This window comes from Peromyscus californicus, unplaced genomic scaffold (assembly GCF_007827085.1).
Source record: "Peromyscus californicus insignis strain IS unplaced genomic scaffold, ASM782708v3 Scaffold_13__1_contigs__length_99412109, whole genome shotgun sequence".
Taxonomy (NCBI): domain Eukaryota; kingdom Metazoa; phylum Chordata; class Mammalia; order Rodentia; family Cricetidae; genus Peromyscus; species Peromyscus californicus.
The window spans coordinates 9,112,877-9,136,717 of NW_026294424.1; the positions used below are offsets into that span (position 1 = coordinate 9,112,877).

Below are 23,841 nucleotides of genomic sequence, written 5' to 3' on the forward strand. Positions count from 1 at the left end.
ACACGATTGATCCCTTTCCCAAAATAGAGCAAAGCTGGCCTCACCAGACCTCTTGTGACAAGTCACTGACCCCCCAACCCCTGGCTCTGAGCCCCTTTTGCTGTGGGGAGAGAATACTCAGGCCTGAATTTGGGGTGCCAGGCCAAGGAGCAGCTGCCTGGGGGTCTTGCTTCCATCTCCTGGGGCAAGCCACAGAACAGATGAGGCGGAGGCAAATCCTCAAGCTCTGGCCTCTGGGAAGTGGGAGGCGGGGTGTGGACCAAGGCAAAGCCAGAGACAAACCAACCCACTTTCAGTCTTGGCTAGACTGCTTGTACAGGAGCAACAAGCATCCTCCCAGAACCCGTTCCAAGGGATGATCTCTTTCCATTCACTTGTACCTTTAAAAGGAGAATGGGACCTAGCTGACTAAGCACAGAGCGCCAGGTTCTAGCAACTCACACTCACCCTCCTGTGAATCCATCTTGTCCCTGAGAACCGTGCCGAAGCAAGGGCAGTGTAACACAATGCACTTCCTACATTCAAGAGCTGTGACTGGATGGCGTGTCCAGAGACGAGGGATCCAGACAGAAGGGACAAGATCTCATGATCGATGCACAGGACATAAGAAGCTGCACAAACCCCATGTCTGCTTAGGATTTGGAGAAAACAATAGAGCTTTGCAACCATGACTTAGGACGTCTCTCTAGCTCCATCTTCTTCTGATAGAAGAGAGCAGACCGAATGGGTCATTTTCTATGGCTTAGTTGGTAATATGCATCCTTCTTTTTTCTCTTGTGTGTGTGTGTGTGTGTGTGTGTGTGTGTGTGTGTGTGTGTGTGTGTGTGTTTGTATGGTGTTTGTGTGCATGCACCTATACACTGCCGTGCAGAAGAGACCAGAGGAGGGCATTGGGTGTCTTTTTCTAATACTTACCATCTTATTTTTTTGAGACAGGGTCTCACACTGAACAGGAGGCTCATGTTTTCGGCTAAGCTGGCTGGCTAGTGAGCTCCTGGAATCTGCCTGGCTCTGCCCTCCAAATGCTGGTGTTTCAGTAACATACACTCACACTTGGCTTTTATGTGGATACTGAGGATTCAAACTGAGGTTCTCTTACTTGTACAGCAAGTGATCCTACCCATGGAGCCAACCCCTTCCCCACCCCTGTGCCTTCTTGTTTAAGAAGCCAGTTCATAGGCATGACTGGATTTTCTTTTTCAGTTACCTCAAGGTGATGGCATGACAAGTGTAGTATCTGATATTCAAATTTATTCATTCTAATATCAAGAAATGGGCCACAACATTGTTCAGTACTTACACGCAGTCATAACAGGTCATGCTGAAAGCTGATGAGATAGTCAGTGGGTGCCATGGAAACCTGATGGCATGAGTTTGGTTTCTGGAACCCACCTAAAGATGAAGGAGTGGGGGCTGGGGAGATGGCTTAGCAGTTAAGAGTACTGGATACTCTTCCAAAAGATCCAGGTTAATTCCTAGTATCCATGTGGTAACTCACAACCTCTGTTACTCTAGTTCCCTCTTCTGGCCTCTCTGGGCAACCAGGCACATACATGGTGCATAGACATACATGCAAGCAAATCATCCATAAATATAAAATAATTAAAGAAAAAAAGATGGAGAGAACCAACTCCACGGAGCTATTGTCTGACCTCCCCAAGTGTGCCAAGGCATGTGTGGCTCCCCCCCCACACATATACAATAGTAAGTTAAAATGTTTAAAATAAAAATATTTTTGAAAGAAGTAAGATTGATCTATTATTATTTTTCAAAATTAATGTATATGGGTGTTTTGCCTGCATCCATATTGGTGTGCTGTGTGTGTACAGTGCTAGAGGGGACCAGAAGAAGTCATTGGATCCCCTGAGATTGGAGTTACGATGGTTGTGAGCCACTGTGTGAGTATTGGGAATGGAACCTAGAACAGCCAGTGAGTGCTCCTAACTGCCGAGCCGATTCTCCAGCTCTCCAGCTCTCAGGTTGATCCTTCACTCTTGGCATATGTAGAGATCTGCCTGCCTCTGCCTCCTGAGGCCTGAGAATAAAGGAGTGCAGCACCACTGTCCAGCTCTGAAGCTGCTTTTTAGGGGGTATTGTCACAGCAAAAAGTGACAGTACAGCATGCAAAGACATCAGTGACATTCTGTTGAAAGGGATTGGCAGCCACCCTCCTCTAGTTCTCTATTGGATACTGCCTCTGCTCTACAGTTTAGGTACATCCCCTGTGCTGTATTTAGGTCTAGCCTGGGTAATTGATAGGGTCTTGCAGAAATGACAGCGGCTAGGCCATAAGATACTGTGACTCCTGTCTTCTTCTCTCTCAATCTGCTCCCTCTGAGGAAGGCCAAGCGCCTTCGGTGGGAGCATGGTGTGGGAAGCTGAGTGTCCCCATGACATTGGGAAAAGTATGTGAAGAAACTGCTAATCTGCCATATTGGAAGCAGATCTACCAGCCACAGTCAAGCTTCCTGACGCTGCTGCCCAGACACTCCTTGACTAAAACCCCAAGAGAGAACAGAAAGCAGATCGCCTGCTGGACCCACAGAGACTCAACTTGTCTTGAAAGTGGTTTTTAAATACAGCACACATTTCTTTCTTTCTCTCTTTCTTTCTCTCTCTCTTTCTTCCTCTCTCTCTCTCTCTCTCTCTCTCTCTCTCTCTCTCTCTCTCTCTCTCTTTCTTTTTCGAGACAGGGTTTCTCTGTGTAGTTTTGGAGCCTGTCCTGGATCTCACTCTGTAGACCAGGCTGGCCTCGAACTCACAGAGATCCACCTGGCTCTGCCTCCTGAGTGCTGGGATTAAAGGTGTGTGCCATCACCGCCGGCCAGCACATTTCTAATATGGGACAAATGGTTGTTTCTTTTTGATATTGTTTGTTAATGACATGTTTTCCCCATGTATTGATATGAGTGGATGATGTTGATGATATTCACATGGGAGGAAATACAACAAATGGGCCACCATAACAGTATAAATATAAATAGTTTTATTTTTATTTCATTTTGCCTGCATGTGTGTCTGTGTGAGGGTGTTGGACCCTCTGAAATTGGAGTTACAGACAGTCATAAGCTGCTATGTGGGTGCCGGGGATTGAACCTGGGTCCTCTGGAAGAGCAACCAGTGCTCTTAACCACTGAGCCATCTCTCCAGCCTGAGTAGTTTTATATTTATGTATCTGTACTTTCTACATTTTCTGTGATGAATGTTTATACATGGAATATTATTTTTACTTTTAAAAAGATTTATTTATTCTTATTTTATGTATATGGAAGTTCTGCGTACATGTATGTCTGTGCACTACATACATGCTCATTGCCCACAGAGGCCAGAAGAAGGTATCTTATCCCCTTGGAACTAGAGTTATTAATGGTTATGAGCCATCATTGGAATCAAATTTGGGTCTTTACAAATACCCTTAACTGATAGTCATCTATTATTATAATTATATTTTGAGACAGGGTCTCACTATGTAGCCCTGGCTGGCCTGCAACTTGCTATATAGACCAGGCTGGCCTCAAACTCACAGAAATCCACCTGCCTCTGCCTCCCAAGTGCCAGGATTAAAGGCAGGAGCCACCACATGTGGCTGGCATATTGTTATTATTATTATCATTATTTTGATTTTATGAGACAGGGTTTCTCTGTATTACAGTCCTAGCTTTCCTGAAACTTGCTTTGTAGACCAGGCTGGCCTCAAACTCACAGAGATCCACCTGCCTCTGCCTCCCGAGTGCTGGGATTAAAGGCGTGCGCCACCACTGCCTGGCGGCTGGCATACTGTTTCTAAATTAGGTGTAAAAGTAGAACAGAATGGAAGGACCACACTTAACTATTTTTTTTTTTTTTGTACAAAGGCTCCAAATTTCTAGGCCCCTTAGCCAGAGGGGAAAAAGTGAATGCCAGGGAGCCCACAACGCCAGCCCATCCCCCAGCTGACCTGTTCTCTGGCTGCTCTCAGTACCAGCCAGGCTCCAGGTACAGGCCGACTGATGCAATGGGGTATGGAGGCTAGGGAATGTCGCAAGTGTTTGCTTACTGCAGAGTGAACTAGACATTGGCTGGGCCTTTGTGTAAATGGGCAGGCCACGAGCCTGGTGAGTGGGAGGTGTCCGGCAGTGGGGAGTGGTCTGTGATTAGGATGCTGGGATGGAGAACAAGAGGCAGGTAGACCAAGAGCCAGCAGAGCACACCCTGACAAACGCCACAGCTGATCTGGGACCAGTGACTACATCTTGTAGGATGCTGTGGCAGAGTTTTGACACAAGTTACAGCTTGTGTGCTTTGTGGAGACTGAGGCCCGTGAGAGAGAAGGAATTTACAAGGATGCCTCAGCTAGAAAACACTCAGTGCGAGTCATACCCCGGCCATTCTGATTCCAAGACTGTTCAGATTGAGCCTCTTTCTCCTCTTGCTCCTCTTCCTCCTTTGAGACAGGGTCTTGCTGTATACCCATGATGTCCTCAAACTCATGATCCTCCTGCCTCCACTTCCCAGGTGCTGGGATGACAGTTGTTCAAGACATCATTCTTCCTGACTAGATGTGGAGGGAGCATTCTAGGACCAAGCACACATGGCCCGGAAACAACCTCAGAGCTGCTTCCATGGGAAACAGAGCCTTCAGCTTTAGCTGGCAGATGAGGGAATGTGGTGGCCAGTGTGCTTGTCTCTGACCGCAGGAGGGGCTGGAGGGCTGGGGAGGCTGTCAAGAGCAACATTTAGAAGCCAGCACCACAGGACCTGTGGTGGGGTCAGGGCAGAGTGCGGGGCATGGGGTGGAGACCGGGCAGAGTGCGGGGCACGGGGTGGAGACCGGGCAGAGTGCGGGGCATGGGGTGGGGACAGGACAGAGTGCGGGGCATGGGCTGGGGACAGGACAGAGTGCAGGGCATGGGGTGGAGACAGGACAGAGTGCGGGGCATGGGGTGGGGACAAGACAGAGTGCGGGGCATAGGGTGGAGACTGGGCAGAGTGCGGGGCATGGGGTGGAGACTGGGCAGAGTGCGGGGCATGGGGTGGAGACTGGGCAGAGTGCGGGGCACGGGGTGGGGACAGGACAGACAAGGCAGAGTGCGGGGCGTGGGGTGGAGACGGGGCAGAGTGCAGGGCATGGGGTGGAGACCGGGCAGAGTGCGGGGCACGGGGTGGAGACCGGGCAGAGTGCGGGGCACGGGGTGGGGACAGGACAGACAAGGCTGAGTGCGGGGCATGGGGTGGAGACCGCGCAGAGTGTGGGGCATGGGGTGGAGACTGGGCAGAGTGTGGGGCATGGGGTGGAGACCGGGCAGAGTGTGGGGCATGGGGTGGAGACTGGGCAGAGTGCGGGGCATGGGGTGGAGACAGGACAGAGTGTGGGGCATGGGGTGGGGACAGGACAGACAAGGCTGAGTGCGGGGCATGGGGTGGAGACCGGGCAGAGTATGGGGCATGGGGTGGAGACAGGGCAGAGTGCGGGGCATGGGGTGGAGACTGGGCAGAGTGCGGGGCATGGGGTGGAGACTGGGCAGAGTGCGGGGCATAGGGTGGAGACTGGGCAGAGTGCGGGGCATGGGGTGGAGACCGGGCAGAGTGCGGGGCATGGGGTGGAGACAGGACAGAGTGCGGGGCATGGGGTGGAGATAGGGTAGAGTGTGTGTGGGGGGGGCACTCGGCAGAGTGCGGGTGAGGAACGGATTAGTTTCTGGATGCCAAGCTCATGTACTCTGCTGCTGTTCACTGCTGCTGTCTTCCAGGCTTCAGACTGTAGACGGAGGCTCTCCAGGAGTCATCCTTGCCTTCAGCGACAGTCCAGGACGTCTGAGGCATCTAGACTCATGACTTGTAGTGACCAGATTTTCACCCTCTCCAGTATGACCGTGGCCATTGTGGGACTACCCAGACCATATTGTGTAAGCCACTCTAATAAATCCCCTTTTAATACATATTAATTCTATTAGTTATGGGCCCTGAGAGAACTCAAACTAATATGGTATGTGAGGAAATAGAAATCATAGTGAAAAAAAATAATTCAAAAGAAACTATTAGACAGGGAGCTCAGACACGGGACAGTCAGCTGTCTTAGACATGCTTAGTGGATGGAGAATTAGGGGAGATCAGGAGAGACATATATGAACAGATACAGATGATAATAAAAGCACTGAAGTTATTAAAAAAGAACCCAATAGAAATTTTGGAGCTTAAAAGTATAATAACTAGGCCAGGCGTCGGTGGCTCACGCCTTTAATCCAAGCACTCAGGAGGCAGAGCCAGGCAGATCTCTGTGAGTTCGAGGCCAGCCTGTTCTACAGAGCAAGATCCAGGCCAGGCACCAAAAGTATATGGAGAAACCTTGTCTCAAAACAAAACAAAGCAAAGGTGTAGGACTGATGTGGAAACATCACTGAAAGGGCTCAATGGCAGATTTTTAAAGTTATTTATTTTTATTTTATGTATAGAGGTGTTTTAATAGCATGGATGCCTGTGCATCACGTGTGTGCCTGGTGCCCTTATAGATCAGAAAGAGGGTGCTGGCTCTCCTGGGACTGGATTTACAGACAACCTTGATAGCCACCATGTGGGTGCTGGAACTTGGGTCCTCTAGAAGAACAGTCAGTCCTCTTAACCACTGGGCCATCTCTCCAGACCTCAATCAAAGATTTTAATGGTAATAAGATAGAATCAGTGAAGTTGAAAATAAGGCAATTGGAAGTATTCGGTCTGCAGACCAGAAAAAGAGAAGAGAGAGGGGATGAACAAAGCCCGAGGACCAAGGAGACCTATCAAACACGTCATCATAAAGACAATGGCTTACGGAAGAAGAGGGGTGACGGGGCAGGGGAAGAGTTGAAGAAATGATGGCAAAACTGTTTTCCAAGTCTGATGAGAAATACAAATAAGCATACAAACAGAAGCGACCCCAAGTGATCCAGGTCAAGACAGATTATAGTCAGTGTCAAAAGACAAAGAGACTCTTGAAACCCACAAGAAAAAAGCAAGACATGGCACACCAGGGACCAGCAGGGAGACTGAAAAGCTGCCTCTCTTTAGAAGCCGTGCAGGCGGGACGACAGCCTCGGCACCCTTAAAACCCAGGAAGAAAAAGCTGTCACCAAGAGCTCTGTGACCTTCAAAACTGGTCTCCCACACACAGGAGGTACTAAGACGTTTCTGATGAACAAAACAGACGGAACTCACCCCCAGTAAGCCTGCACCACAAGAAATGGTCCAGAGAGGTATTCTAGGGAGAGAGTTTGGAAACTGCCTGTGGTTGAGAGGGGACCCAGGGTGGGATAGGACAGTGTAAGAGGATACAGTTGTGGTTCCTATAATCGTCCCAATCCAGGGATCTGGGAATGTGTCCCTTTATATGACACAGATGAGAACACATACTTGACATTACACTCAGTGGTGAAAGACTTAACTTTTTTCTCCACCGAGTCAGGAACATGGCAGGGAATCCCACTTTTGTCCCTTCTGTTCATCACAGTGCTGAAATGTCCAGCCAGAATGACTGGGGAAGGGAAAACAGAAGATACCCAAACTGCAAAGGGCTACAGTGTGGACGTGTTTACTCTCAGAGCCCGGATGTAAAACCCTAATTACCAGTCAGACAATCTTAGGATGAGGCCTCTAGAGATAACTAGGTCACACGGACAGAGGCATCAGGACTGTGATTAATACCTTGATGTAATAGGTCCCAGAGAGCTTCTTGGCCCTTCCACCATGGGATGGTATTGAAAATGAGACATGAGACTGGGCCCTGACCACAGGACAACTTCACCTGGGACTCCTAGACTCCAGAACTGTGAAAAAAATTCTGCTTTTTACAAGTGGCTTCATTTATAAAATTTTCTTTAGCAGGCAATCGAACTGCAAACCATCTCCACTTCAGATGACGTCATCGTATCTGTAGAAGGTCACAGATAATCCATAAACATGTTTGGGTCAATGCACCCATTCACACAAAAGTTATACACCAACAAGTAATTAAAAAAAAAAAGTGTGAAAGGGACTCCACCTACAATAGTACCAAGGAATAAAGTCCTTGGGAATAAAGTCAAGGGGTGAAGGACTCATGGACGGCTGCAAAGCGTTACTGAAAGAAGCAGGAGAGCACCTCACCAGATGGAGGCAGTGCTCATGCGTGGGAGGACAGTGGTGCTGGGAAACCCCCCTCCCCCAAGTGAGCTACAGATCCTCGGCAGTCCCTACCAATATCCAAACAATGCTTCTTGCAGAAGTGAAAAGCCTCTTTTAAAATCAATATAGCATCTCAAAGAACCCAGAGTATTCAAATCAATCTTGAAAAAAAAAAAAACAATTAGAGGATCTGTTTCAAAGTTACTACAAAGTGGCATAGTAACCAAAAGAGTATTGTGATCGATGCTGGTTTAATGGCGGACATGTAACCCAGTGAGACAGACAGAATATCGTGTCCGGAAACATGGCCTCCCTTGCACGGTCACTTGATCTTTGACAAAGGTGCCAAGACAATTCAATGTAAGAAAAACGATCCCTTCAGCAAATGATGGGTAAATTTGGTATCCATGTACATGAGAATGAAGTTGAACTCTTTGCCAATACCATAACAAAAATGAGCTTGAAGCGGATCAAAGGGTGAGCGGAACTGGGTAGTAATGTTTGATAAGTGCTAGGATATCATGATGAAACCCATTACTTCATATGCCAATCAAAAATTAATTAAAAAGAAATATATTGAAATGGTGAAATCAGAACACTCTTAGAAGATATGGGATACATCTCTGCATATTTAACCATGGCCTCTTTTGAACTTTTTTGTAGTGTTTGAGGATCAAGTCTAGGTCTTCATACCAAGGAGTACTCTGCCACTGGGCTACACACCCAGCCCTGGAATAACTTCTCAGATGTGGCACCGAGGACACTGGCACCAAGAGGTCACAGATAATGAGACTCCATCAGCATTTAAGAGTCACGTATGGTGGCCTGTTCAGTAGCTCTGGAGCCTCAGGAGGCTGAGGCAGGAAGGTCATTGGCACCTCGGAGTTCAAGGCTAATCTGGACAGCATAGCAGGAGCCCCATCCCAGATAACAACAACGACAAGCTTAGTGGGCAGAAGGTCAGTATCAAGGGAGCACTGAATGAAAGAAAATATTTGCAAATCCTGCATCTAGTAAGGGGAGGCTGAATTCATGTATACCAATAAGGAAAATCCTTACAATTCAACAACAACAACAAAAAAAGCAAATAACCCCATATATTGGGCAAAGGTTTAGAACAGACTTTTTTTCTCAAAAAGATTTAAGAGTGAACAAAGAGCATGTGAACAGATGTTAGTCACTGGAGGGATGCTAACCATAACTCTGAGACAGCCCCCGCTGAGACAGCTAAATTAAAAAGGGCTGGGGAGAGGGCCAGAAAATAGCAACTGTTCCTGGCCAGGGTGAAGTATTGGCAGAGGAGCGAGTTTGGGTCCCTCACGCATTGCTGGTAGGGATGCAAATAATTCAGTTGCTGTGCAAAACAGCTAGTTGGTTCATTGTAAAGTTAAACAGGAATGCCATGCGACCCAGCAATCGTACCCCTGAGTACATTCTCTTAAAGGAACTGAAACAGGGACTGAAACACATTCTCGTATGCAAATGGTCGGTCATAGGAGTGCTATTCACAACAGCCGAAGGGTCGACACACGGCAACTACCTATCAACTGATGAATGAATATGTTCAATGAATATGAATGAATGAATGAATGAATGAATGGATTGGTGAATGAAGGAAAAGACACGTGTGCAAACCAGGAAGTGCTATTCAGCCATGAAAAAGGATGAAGTTTTGATACACATTACAGTATAGAGCAACCTCAACAACATTATGCTAAGTAAAATAAGCCTTATAAAAAGGGATATATTATAATTCCACCTTTGTAAATATAAAGAGGTAAATTCATTGAAGCAAAAAGAACAGTGCCTGTTAGGGATATGGGAGAATAGGAAATTAGTGAGTTTCTGAATGGAAGGATAAAAATAGTTTTGGAAAGAGTGGGGAGCTATACAATATCGTGGGTACTTAATGCCACCAAATCGTATTTTTAAAAATGGTTAAAATGGAGAGATAGCTCAGTGGTTAAGACTGCTTTCTGCTCTTCCAGAGACCTGAATTTCATTCTCAGTACTTACACCAGCTCACAGTGACCTGTAACTCCAGCCCCAAGGGTTCTGATGCCCTCTTCTAGCCTCTGCAGGGCCCTGAACACACACACACACACACACACACACACACACACACACACACACACACACACACACACACAACTTTAAAATCTTTAAAATGGTTGCAATGACAAACTTTATGATTGATATATATATATATATATATATATTTCATCACAATAAAAAGGGAGGAATGACTGATAACATTCCATTTTCCCAGTAAAAGCAGGTGTTTTACTTCCTCAGTCACAATCCCACTTATTCTCTCATTCAACAACTTTTACTGGCAGGTGCTTTGCATAGTTATTGATACTACACAGGTACTACGTGGCACCTATATGGGGCCAGAGCACTTAATAAGTACTTCTTGACTGGTCCAGAACGGGAGCTAAACCTGAGGACGCCTTGGCAAAGGCCAGTTTGAGTATCTCAGTTAAACGAAGGGACTCACACTGGATGGAGATTAATTTGATGGAACTTCTCACCCCAGTGTGCTGTTCCAGATGCCTCAAAGTCCCGTGGATAGGAGAAGGTAAGAAGCTGTAAAAGCCAGGGTAGGAGGAGCCATGGCAGTTCCACACAAGAAAGAAATGAGGTATCTATGAGGCTTTTGAGGGGGAAACCCTATCAGCTTGGCTGGAAACCAAAAGATAATTCTTGGGACCAATTTATTCTCAGCAGGGAGTGGGCTGTGGGATGATAGTGCACACTCAGAGTGCCCACAAATCTTCCAAAGGTAGGGCTGAGGCTGGGGAGGGTGTGAACTCCCCACAGAAGAGGACCAAGTGCTCTCAAGGAATACACTCACCGGCAAGGCTGTCCACCCAGGTCCCGCACGGTGACACATCCTCATTGCTATGGATTTTTGTTTCTTATTCTTTCTCTTTCTGAATGGGAGCTGCCACTTAAGTTTGGTTCTTAAATGTCCTCCCCAGGTTCAACAGGGATAGAGAACCCTTTAGGTCACGGGGGCAGGGTGCCCCATGAGGACATAGTGTGAGTTCAGCCCTTCCTCTTCTTTCTTTCACTTTCTAGCCACAAGGGAGTGGTTTTACTCCATTACAACTTCATTTCAGAATTGTGTCATGAGTCCCAAGCAGCAGGACTAACCAGTCAAGGAAAGAGACAATTTAAAAACTGTGAGCCAAAGTAAACCTTTTCTTTTGTAAGTTGACTATGTCACGTATTTATTGCAGTGGTGGAAACCTAACAAAGATCTTAACCTAACCCTATCCATGCTCCGTATTCCATGGTGGGATTGTTAATTTGGTTTTCATTTATGATGGCTACCAATAAGCGGCGTTCTCTGCACTGGTGGAGAGTCTTGTCTCCTGCCTCTGAGATCCTGTACTTTGCCTCAGATGCAGGAACTGCATGGATTGATGCATTTCCCATGAGTGAGAAGACAGTGTGTGTGGGTATGTGAACTGGGGCACACAGAGGAGTGGACTATGGAAGAGGTCATTACCTGTGGGCCCAAATGCATGACCTCTTTGTCCACGATGATGATGATGATGATGATGATGAAGGAGATGATGATGAAGGAGATGATGATGATGATGATGATGAAGAAGAAGAAGAAGAAGAAAGAAGAAGAAGAAGAAGAAGAAGAAGAAGAAGAAGAAGAACTGCTGGCTGCTATGTCTTTCTCAGCCTCCCTTGCAGTGGCTGTACAGTGAATTTGAGTGACTGTACAATTTCCAGGTCCACATGATTACACAGAGACTATCTTTGCCTGTCGTTCCCAAGCTAGACCTAGACAACGGTTCGGTTTCAGGGAATAGGCACAGTTATGGACTTGAAGAAGCCTGGATTCCCGACTAGGTGGAGAATACCCCAGCTGTCATACCTCCCATACTGAATGATATGATGAGAAATACAGTCATATGTAGGACCGGTTACAGCAATGAAACGCGTCCTGATTGACACCTGGATGCTAAGATTGGTGAACAGCAAGAGATTTGAACAGGATATGAGGTCACTCATTCCTTCACTACTGCTGAGTATCAAGTTTGTGCTCAATCTGAGGCTATACAAGTGACTTTTATCTATCTGTCTGTATGTATGTCTGTCTACTACCTACCTACCTATCTATATTTATTGCAGTACTCAGGACAACTGTATTTAGGAAATATGAAACACTTCATGACTTTGCACAACACTCTTTGCACAATCATGCTAACCTGCCCTATCTTGTTCCAGCTTTAGTTACATGTGCTGTGTAAGCAAGAACTTCTAGAAACTGGGGTTTAACTTCCAGGGAGCTTAGTGTCTAGTAAAAGAGAGAAAAGGTTTAGTAGCTTTTCAAACTGGTAGCTTTTCCTTCCACTCTTTGGCTACTTGAGGATTGCCACCCTCATGAATGACTCAACAGCTGTCTAGCCCAGGAAGTTCATCACTGCCAAGGAATTAAATGGTCACGGATGTCCTTCACCCTGGAAGGCCACAGTACCAAACACAGGTGCTCCGCTAAAGCTAGCCCAAATGGGCAGACTCACACCAGCTGCCATCTTTGTATTTGGATTCAGAACCCAGTTTGGTGGAGTCAAGGCAACCGGCTTCGTGATTGTGCGTGAGCCTAGCACAGCTGTGTGAGACTCAGCCTGCATGAGAAGGAAAAGACCTTGAGAAAACAGGAAGGAATGCAGACCAAAATGAAAAGGGGCCAGGGGAGGGGCGGACTGCAAAAGCCAACGGTGGTGTTGGCAGGAAGTGAGCTGGAGACTGGATAACAGCAAAACAGGTAGCTGTTCTGCAGTGACCTCATCCCCTGTGATGACACCAGTTTCTGGCCTATGCTGCAGTGAACAGTAAGAGAGATCTTGCCTCCAACACGGTGGCAGCCAAGGCTGTCTTGACCTCCACATGTGTATGGTGTCGTGCGTTCCTCTGTTCTCTCTCTCTCTCTCTCTCTCTCTCTCTCTCTCTCTCTCTCTCTCTCTCTCTCTCTCACACACACACACACACACACACACACACACACACACACCCCACGGGCATACACAAAAGATAATATACAGAGACTGCCATTGCATACTATGATCAAAGACAACAGAAGAGACACAAACAACTCAAGAAAGGGCTTCAGTTACAGATGCAGGGAGCTTGGAAGGCTCAGGAGAGTTATACGGGACTTACATGAATGCATTTCCAAAACAAGAAGAGAGGGAAGATTTTCAAATAATGTAAATTATTTAAAATTTCACTCAGGAAGACAAGAAGAGAGGTGTCAGTAGTTGAAATGGGGAGCGATGGATGTGGAAACCTTCCCTTATACAAATGCCAAGCTCAGAGGCTAAAAACAAACAAGAACAAACTACGCTTTGGGGCTAGGGATGTAACTCGGTGGCAGAGTGCTTGCTTAGCTACACAAGGCCCTGGGGTTTGATCCCCAGAAAAATGACAAAACAATCTGCTTATGAAAGTCTTGCCAGTGACTTGGGACCAATATGACTTATTGAATGAGTGATGAGAGTCAAGAGGTTTTGGTGGTCAGGGGACATGTGTGAGGGTGTAGAGGTGGGACGCCTCATGTCTTAGTGTGACAGTGTGGTGGGTGGAGCTTGGAGAACAATTATGCTCTAACTCTGCTCTTCTGTCTCCCCGACCTACTCAGCATCAAAGATCTATCTGTCTCCAAGGTCTGGAAGGAGGGTCAATAAGCTGGGGCATCATATAGCAGGCATCAGGGTGATGGTGAGAGATGCTGGGGTGTATATAGGCCGTGGGAGCAAAGGCTGTGGACACAGCGCATGGAAACAATGTGGACTTTTGCCCTCAGGATCTATGCAGACCCACGCACCTCACCAAGCACACACCTGGTAAAATGACCAGGACTAGAACATATAAAGAGCCTTGCCAACTCAATAAGGTGACAACACCCCTATTTTAAAAGAAAACATCTCCCAAGCTTGTCCAATATAGATACAAAAACACATGCAGCATCATTAGTCCGAAAGCTAAAATGGAAGCTAAAATCACACGGACATGCTACTGCATAGCCCAGAATGGCTCTGATTTAAAACACGGACACACGCAGGAACTGGGGATGATGTGCAGCAGCTGGGGCCCTCTGACCCTGTGCTGGGAAAGGCAAGCACTACCTCCAGTGTGGAAAACAGTTTGGCAGTTTCTTCCGAGGTTAAATGCCTTCTTCCACAATGTCATCCCACACTTCTCTCACTGCTCGACAAAATGAACACCCATGTTCACTCAAAGACTTGTACTAGAACGTTCACGGAAGCTTTCCACATGACAGCTTGGGCTGGGGACAACCCAGATGCTGACGCTGCTGAGCAGTGGGAAGGGGGCAAAGAGCAGCATGCTGCTGACACAGCAAAGCTCATTGCCAAGGAACAGGCCAGCTACAGCAGACCGGACGCAAGGCTTCTACTTACAGATGTTCTGGGAGAGGCAAAGAAGGGAAGCACAGAACACAGATCCCCAAGGGCTGGAGCGGGAGACTGACCGCAAGGAGACAGGACCGAGGGGCCTCTTGGAATGATGCAAGGACCTTTTTGTTGTTGTTTTGTTTTTTTTGAGACAGAGTTTCTCTGTGTAGCCCTGGCTGTCCTGGAACTCACTCTGTAGACTGGCCTCGAACTCAGAGATCTGCTTGCCTCTGCTTCCCGAGTGCTAGGATTAAAGGCGTGCACCACCACTGCCCAGCTCTATAGAAGCAGTCTTGTTGGTGGTGGTGGTTACATTGGACCAAATTCATCAAACCGCACCTGAGAAGATGGGTTTTATGCTTTGGTCTTGAGTTTTTGAGTTACAGTCTCACTGTGGAACTGAGGCTGGCCTTGAACTCCTGAGCCTCTGGTCTCTACTTCCTGAGTGTTAGGATTACAAGTGAGTGTCACCACACCAGACTTAAAGAGGTGGATTCCATTGTAGTAATACTACACATTCAGAAAGGAGAGCAGAGGGTGATGCTTGAGACCGATACAGCAGTCTCCTGGAAAACTCTGGGCATCTAGGACCACGGAGGCCGTTGTTCCAGCTCTGATGGTGGGATGTGGGGCAAGGGATGGGGGTCTCTGAGCTGATATGGGGACTTTCTCTAACTTCCTTCCATGAGTAATTCATACCTCCAAAACTGCTGTTTCAGTCCTTATCAAATAGGGATCTGATACTAAACCATTCGACAGAACTGGGTAGCGATTAGAAGATAAATCTTGCCATTCACACGAGGTTTTCTGGGGCCAAAGTGATATGAACCCTAAAAGGCCTCTGGTCAAGAAAGCCAGAGCTTCCTGGAACTCAGGCTGCCTCTACTGAGTGGGAGAGTGAATTCCCTGAAAACAGGGCCTCTGGCAGCAGCTCCTCTCCTTCATTTTAGGTCTTAGCCCAACGACCATTTGGTGACTGTCACTATTATAGTCTTTGCATTCTGTGTGGCAGAGCCAGGGGCAGGAGACATGCCCCCTGCAGGTCCAGAGCCCCCGGCCTGCCCACCATGCTCAGCAATGGCTCTGCAGCCTGCAGGTGCTGCCTGCTCTCTGGTCTCATTTGTCTCGTGTCCTGTGACTTTGAACTACTGTGGCCCCTGGGCTAGCTTCTTGGCTGTGCTGCTTCCAAGGGCGGAGCAGACAATTTTTTGTTCCTTAAAGAGCTTGTGTCCCTTCCTGCCTGCCCATAGGGCCTTCATTCTGCTCAGGGTCAGGTGGTAATATGGCCAGCATTGGGCACAGACCTGTCCGGCTTGTCCTCGCTGTCATCATCTGCTGGATTGCTTTCTAGACGTGGAGATATCTGGGAGATGTGATGGCAGAAGCCCCTCCCAGTGTGGATGTGTGTCGTGGACATGGCACAGCCATGTCAAGGACCCCAGTGCCTCGGCCCTACTGAAGTCTTCCTCTGGTCTGCGTGTGGATAGTGATAGTTTGTGCAGAAAACATCCATTGTAGCTTTCCCATGGGTATTTATGATCTGAAGACTGCTCCCCCATAGAGACTGCTCCTACCAGGTTAGCTAAACCCTTGTTCATCCATCAATAACCCCACTTCCCTGCTTAACTCTATATAATAAACACACTGAGATCCTGGAGTGCCGAGGCGTTTCCATCCAAGAGCCCAGTTCACCCAACCCCAGCCTTTCTGTAGCTCCATGTGCTCGTCTCCTCTTCAGTCTCTCGACACTCTAGTCAGATCAGTTTCTGGAGCCACGAAAGGATGAGGCACCTCACAGTTTTACTTCTGGAAGATGGCTTGGTCTGTTTGTGCCTGAGGCGCTTGCGGCGCATCTGGCAGCCGTCAGAAACGCTAACCTGAGCCTTTCTGAGACCGAGAACCACCGGCTTCTAGGCTGTTGCCCAGGTAACGTTTATCCTGTTACCTTCAGATGTGCTCACTTTAATCCGGTATCTGGAATAGCCCGACATCCCTAATGGACAGGGTGCTATTAACAAGTCATCCGTAGGCATCAGGGACAGGAAGTCTAAAGAAACGGAAACAGGGTGAAGGGGGCATAAAAAGCGACCCTGGATGGATCAGGAGGGAGGAGGTCAGGAATTCAATGAGTCAGCAAAGGCAAGTTCCCTGCAAGGTGACGGACCCCCAGTTTCATGCTGGAAGAGGGCTAACAGCTAGCTTTCCAGGGGAAGGCCTACGTGGTGGCTTTTGCTGCGTTCTCCAGTGTAAACACTTCAACCTGACAGCAGGCGAGGGAGCGGAGCAGACAGCACTGGCTCTAAGTTCCTTTTCTGCTGCTGAGGTAGAATCTCCCAACCACAGCAGCTTAATGGAGAAAGGGCTTATTTTGGCTTGCAGTTCCAGGAGTACACAGTCCTTCAAGGAGAAGACATGGCGGCCGCAGGCATGGATAGCATGGAGGCAGAAGCAGGGGACTGGATGGCCACATTGTAGCCACACTCAGGAACCAGAGAGTAAACAAGAAACAGGACAAAGCTATACACCCTCAAAGCCCACGCCCAGTGACCCACTTCCTCCACGGAGGCTCCACCTCCTAAACCTTCCCCAACCTTCCCAAACAGCGCCACTAACTGGGGGCCAAGTGTTCAAACACAGAGGACATTTCACATTAAACTACAACAAGCTCCGCCTGAACCCCAAGACCTGCTCATAGAACCCCTTCTCCTAAACTAAGGCTTGCTTTCCCTACCAAGTTGCCTCCGAGCCAAGAATTTCCCTAGACATCTGATCTTCCAAACCCACGGAAGAAGCCACTTGGCCCACTTCCAAGAGGCTGAAGTTCTCCGGGATGGCTTATTGGAGTGGACTGGGCCGTGCCTGAATGAGTTGAGGAAGCTATCCGCTCTACCTGCTGACTTTCTCCGGATAATCACAGCCAAGGTGCCCCTCTTAAACTTCCTGGGCGAGTGAACTGCTCAGGAGCTCTGCAGTTTTACATGGTGTGTGTGTGTGTGTGTGTGTGTGTGTGTGTGTGTGTGTGTGTGTGTGTGTGCGTGTGTGTGTGATGTCATTCCTGAGGAGGTCAGAGAACAACAACTTTCAGGAGTCAGGTCTCTCCTTCCATCATGTGGGTCCTGGGGATGAAGCTTAGCTCAGCGGGCTTGTCACAGGGACCTTTCTCTACTGAGCATCTCACTGGCCTTGCCACCTTCTTTGAGACAAGGTTTCTCACTGAATCTAGAGCTTGCTACTTTGGTTAAACTAGCTGGTCAGTAAGCCCCAGGTATCTCCTGTCTCCAATTCCCCAGCTCTGGGATTTCAGTCATGTGACTCCATGCTCCACTTTTATTGGCTTTGTGGGGGATGCAGACTTGGGTCCCCATGTTTTCTCGGCAAGAACTTTACTAACTGAGACGTCTCTCTAGCCCCCTTTGCAGCCAGTTTGAAAATGCATTGCAGAGCTAATTTACTGATGGCAGGATTACTCCGCAGGAGCCCAGTACTTCAGGGTTAAAAGTGAGAAAAGGTATGATACCCACCCAGGAACTATCACTAAAATGCTCTTCAGGTAAAGCAGGCCTCTAAATATTTACTCATGACATAAAGCGATTTCAAAATCACCTACCCAGTTACTCAACACTTGATAAGCTCTATCATAGGCATGTTTGTGTATATGAATAATCATCTCGTTCATTGCAAATATTTCCGTGGGTATTTTGGTACCTGGTGGGCCATGGTCCCTCCCTAAGGCTCAGAGATGGCTGCTAATGGCTCACAACCAGACTCACTCTGAGTCTTGCTCTCCAGATGGAATCAGCTCCCCCAGAAAGACCAGAGGAGTTACTCTTTCCTTAAATTTGGCAAAGAAAATACAGTACCCATGGGCGATTTGGGACACGTAATGAAACATTGGTTGTTTATCTGAAATTCAAACCTAATTGTGTATCCTAATTTTTTACTCACCAAATCTGGATGCCCTAGCCTCTTCCCAGGGGCCCCCAGGAACTAATGACTACAAGAGTGCAAGGACTGGGCCTGCCTCAGAGGGACTCACAAGCACAGAGCCCTCACCTCAGGCTCTGCTTTTATGTCCCAAGAAGTCAGTAGCAGAGCAGGTCCACAGTCATCTGTGAGGACCTCTTTTCCTTCAGCAGGAGGCCCTCTCACTGGCAATGGGAGGAGCACTGGGAGTCCTTGGCACACAGAAGCAGTCAAATATCAAGAGTGTGTATGGGGGGCAGGACAGGTGGTAGAGAACTGACTCCTGTCTCCATGGGTTCTGCATCAGTGGTCTCTCTCCTACATGGGAAGACTCCCATATACCCTGAAGGTATTTCCTACTTCAGAATCCTCCTGGGACAAACGGCCAAGGGACCGACAGTATTCCCTCCATGCAGGCTGCTCAGAAAGGTGACACTGGACAGGAAGGCTGAGGATGTGTGTGCCATTCACAGCACACTGGAGATCTGTCCATGCCGGGAGCTCCCTCCTCTCACCCACCTGCTCCATGGCTCACTGGGCCATGCAGGAGCCTTTAGCATGAAATGCAGAGGCTGTGACCTTGGAAAAATCTGAGCACAATCCACCCCACTCCTTTATCCTCCTCAATGCTACCCAGAAAGGCAAAGGTTCCATGCGGTTGTTTTATATTTAAATGTAAGAATTTAATTAAAACGCTGTGTGTAAAATAAGCTTTTCTTATCCTTGGTGGGGGGGTGCATTCCAAGACCTCAGTGGACACTTGAAGACCTAGGAGACAAACAGCCCTATATATACAGCAGTTCTCCTATGTATTCATACCCATGATATAGTTTAATTTATAGATTTGGCATGGTAAGTAAGAGGTTAGCAGCAACAACTAATAATAAAACAGATTAATTATAACAATATTCCGTGATAAATGTTCTTTCAAAATATACTGCTCTGCTGTGTTCTCCCTTCCGTGAGGGGAGGTGATGTATACCTGTACAATGAGACGGGATGAGGGAATGGCGCTAGGTATCATGAAGCAGTCAGACTGCCACAGAAATGTTACTTGAATGCAAGTTTGAGATATTGTCAATCTGATAACAGAGACAACTTCTAAATGAATTGGGCAGGTAGCAAATGTAGCCTATGCTATATATTGCTATACAGTGAATAGTGGACACACTTTGACCAAGGTATGATTTACAGAGATGGATGTGAGATGTTCCATCATACTATGCAGAACAATATACAATTTTAAACTTATGTTGGGGGGCTAGAGAGATGGCTCAGCACTTAAGAGTACATGCTGCTCTTGCAAAGGAACAGAGTTCAGTTTCCAGCACCCATGTTGGATGGCTCACAACCACCTGTTACTCCAGCTCCAGGGGATCCGACACCCTGTTCTAGACTCTGAGGGCAGTTGGACCCACATGTGCACATTCCCAGACATAGACATGTTTATGCACATAATGAAAAGTAAAAAGGAAGTCTTTAAAACTTCTTGTTGGCTTATTTTTGGAATTTTCTGCATAATATTTTTGGATAGCTGTAGGCCACAGGTGCATGAAATTATAAAGTGAAACTACTGATGGGGGTGTGGCCTGGACTTGGCCACATCTGCTGCTGACGAGAGAATGTTCCCAAACCCAGTGAGCTAATAATGGATATGGCCATGGGACTTCAGGGAGAGTCAAGGAAGAGCTCCTGCTTGGGGGGGGGGGGGGGTAATGTGGGAGACAGATGGTAGAAGAGGCAGAGTCATAGTTCCTACAGATATCCCAACCCTTGGGACCTGTCACTACGTGGTAAGGGGGACTTGGTAGATGTGAGTTAGTGAGTGACTGAGATGGTCCTGGATTATCTGGGCCGGTGTTATCACAGGGGCGGGGAGGCGGCGACTCCTGATGCTGGAAGGTGAGAGAGATGCAGCTGTCCACCCTTGAACACAGAATGGATCGTGAGCCCAGGAATTTGGCCGGCCTGTAGAAACATGAAGGGGAAGGCAATGGGTTCCCCGACAGTGCCCTGAAGGAGCCAGTTCTGTAAACACCTTTATTTTAACCCCTGGAGATCCACTTTAGACTCCAGAGCTTCAACATAATAACAAGTGTGTGCTGTTTTCGGTTCTTAGGCTTGGTGGTGCCAGGAGACGCCCATTGCACAGGGCAGGACCTGTAGGGCTGTTTAGCTCAGTGCTCACATTTCTAGTGTGTCTACCCCATCTCCTTAGTGGGGCTATCTTATGCCCTGCAGCTGACCATCCTGACAGGCAGTTCTCCTTCCTCTTAGCAGCTGGTGGAGACAAACATCATTGTTCTAATTAATTAGCAATCAGTCATAGGCCTGAAGAGGCCAAGTGGCAGCCTCCAGAGTCAGCCTGACCTGTCTGTCCACCGAGGTTCGGACATCACCTCCCTCAGGGACAGACTCATACTGGGAAGTAAGAGAGAAGCACAGATCTGGCCTCGGGCTGCAGAAGATTCCATCTGGCAGGACCCAGATGTAACAACTCAGTAGCAGAGACTAGAAAGAACTAGAGATTGGGATACACACAGCCTGTGGAGATAAGCACAGGAATGACGAGTCTCGGGGAAACGGGGTAGTTCATCTAACGCCTTCTGAATCCAGTCCTGCCAGCAGCTTCTTGCTGCATTAGCTGAGAGTCTTCACCTGTGCCTCATTGACCAAGTCAGGGACCCTTACACACACACTAGACATAGATAAGCATACCCATGTGTGTGCTTTAAAGACTCTTGGGGGCGTCCAAAGGACCCCTGGGAAGCCAGGGCATAGACAGCAGCTTACAAGGAGAGCTGACCCTGCAGTTCTCTGAAGAGGGGAGGTAGAAATGAAAACAGAGAAGCATCAAGACACACATATATGTATATATCCCATCTCCCTGCTAGCGGACGAGGTCCAGACCTCAAAGGAGCGAGTGTCAGGCCTTGCTGTGATTCACTGCCTACCTAAAGCAGGCAAACACATAGGGAGACGCTGCATAGTTTCTTTCCCAGTATGGAGAAATAGCCAGATCTCCAGCCACCCTGTGCTAAAGACACCAGCTTCCTTCTGCCCAAGTGTTGGGAAGTGGTCCTCTTGTTTGGCACTTCTTAACTAAACCAGAGCACCAGTGGCAGGCACATGTGGGACTCTGTTGGCATCCTGGTCTGTCGCCCCCTGCACCGTGCGGGTCCTTTCACTCAGGCTGGCTGGATGGTTGTTTTCCTTCTAACATCATCGGCTCTGCCAGAAGCAGGCTAAGGGGTGTTTGTGCTGACCTTGCCATTTCACACAAAGAGGAGAGAAGCCAGGGGAAACCATGCCCCAAACGACCGAATCCTGCTCACTTCAGAATGGGAATCCTGTCATCTTCCGAATGGGAGAAATGAGTGTGTTCTCCATTCATGTTTCATAGCCAACATGTCCGGTCCTCATCTCTCTCCTTGCTCACTGCTCAGCCCAGGGCCAGCACTGACATCTGGAACTCTCTGTTGTTGGAGAAAGGGATTATCCTATGCTCCTCAACATGGAGCAGCCGCCCTCAGGCCCCTGGTGAATTGCTTCCAGCAAGGAGAAGGAGAAAGAGGGGGAGGGGGAGGCCTTTGACTTTTGGTGACTGTTCAGTACCACCTCAAAATTAGGCAGTAGGTTCATCTCACCCAAACACCCAAACACCCCATAGGCTCTGATTCCCCTCCCACCACCTCAGAGTCTCAGCAGACTGCTTCCCAGATCTCTGTGCAGCTCCACTCCTGGGTCACAACGCCAGTCTAGGAAGCAGAGATCTTTCTGCCCCACAAATGCCCCCAGCCACATCTTTCTTAAAGATCCTGCACACAAAAACCAATTCTGAGGTGCAGACCCTCAGAGGTGGCAGTCAAACCTCTGAGCTTTGGCGACATGCAAACGGACGCTTCTAAAATGAGGTAGATACCTTTTCCTTCTTGGGGGCCTCCATCCTGATTCTGTCATCCAGCATCTGAGCAGCTGCCAGCCCGGGGGAGCCGGGACCCCTCAGTGTTCCCCACCAGATCTCCACAGCAGAACTAGCCCAGGATTCTCCCACACAGTCACAGCCAGCACTAGGCCTCAGAGAGTGCAGTCCACCTCAGCTGGTTGAAGTCACAGTTTCCTCCTTTTCATGTTCCCTTCTGGACCCCTCCCCACCGAGGCCACCTCAGGCCCGGTGATCTCCAGGAGGAGCCATGTGGTTCCAGGGAAATGTCCTCAGTGTTGATGGGCTTTATTCCAGTGGTGCTGAGCTGTGAGGGCTCAGCGGCCTCCAGACAGACTCAGCAGAAAACGTCTCTCTCTCCAATGGCTTGGGGATGGCTTTTGAGTAACGAGTAACGAGGTGACAGGTAACTGTGTCCCTCACGCCCCGGCTTTCTTCTCTGGGCTCAGTCACAGTCAGTGCTTCTGCTCCTACCAGGTGTGGAGTAGATTTCTCCTGCCAGGGCCTCTGTGCTCTTGAGAGGGCCTGTGGTTTCTATGGTGACCATTCTGTCATTAGAGCTACCATGCAGAAAACTGGGACTGATGGCCGAAGGCTTCTACTCCCGTCACCATGGTGACCACTCTGTGGCTCTGTCACCACAGTGACTGCCGGCCTGGTAGACATTACCACCTGCTTAGTTCCCAGGTCAGTGCCTGTCATGTCACACTTACTAAGGAGCAGAGGCCTCTGTGTCCGAGAACCAGACAGAGGAGAAGGCTCGGCTTTTCCCAGCTGCCAGCCTGGCCGTGTGTACTGGGGACTGCTAGGAGTTTCCTGCTGCTTTCCTTTCCTCTTCTAAAACCTGAACTGGATGGCGGGCCTGAGCCACACAAGCCCAGCTGGGTCTACACTGCTAAAACAGAGGCCCATGCGACTGTGTGGGTTTGTAGCCCAGGAAGCCCCAACCTAGGGTATAACTGCACCACAAATGTTCACCACACAGCCCAAATGTTCCTAGTGAAGCTGGCCTCTGCAGTGGGAAGACCTAGGCAATGGAACTGGAAGCCAGGGTGCAGGCTGAGAATTCAATCTGTGCCAGTGGTCTGGAGCAAAAGGTCTTGTGTGCATTTCACACTTACAGCCCTTCTCAATCAGGCCTGGCCTTTTTCAAACCGTCAGTGTGGCTAGTGACCATTTTATTAAATGAGGTGGCTCCCAACCCCTGACCTGAGCCACTACTGTTCTGAAACTCAATGGTCGGGGGGAGTGAGCTGGAATGGTAGGTAGAACTTTCTAGATACTGTATTTTGAAATCAACTTCCACTGACAGTTTTAGTTTTTCAGTTTCTGGGAAGGCTGGAATAGAAATCTTGGCATTTTGCCTGAGTAAATATGTAG

The 23,841-nt window shown here is 48.3% G+C and overlaps 1 protein-coding gene across 2 annotated transcripts in view; it reads right to left on the reverse strand.

Moving 5' to 3' along the window:
• Positions 1–23,171, reverse strand: part of Gck (glucokinase) — a 39,596-nt gene extending 16,425 nt beyond the window's left edge. The window contains exon 1 of one of the 2 annotated variants that reach the window (XM_052734435.1): positions 22,441–23,171. In XM_052734435.1, coding sequence (XP_052590395.1) covers positions 22,441–22,485 — 45 coding nt within the window. In that variant the 5' untranslated portion in view covers positions 22,486–23,171. The remainder of the gene's footprint in view (positions 1–22,440) is intronic. The other variant, XM_052734437.1, reaches the window with a different exon arrangement.
• Positions 23,172–23,841: the final 670 nt, after the last annotated feature.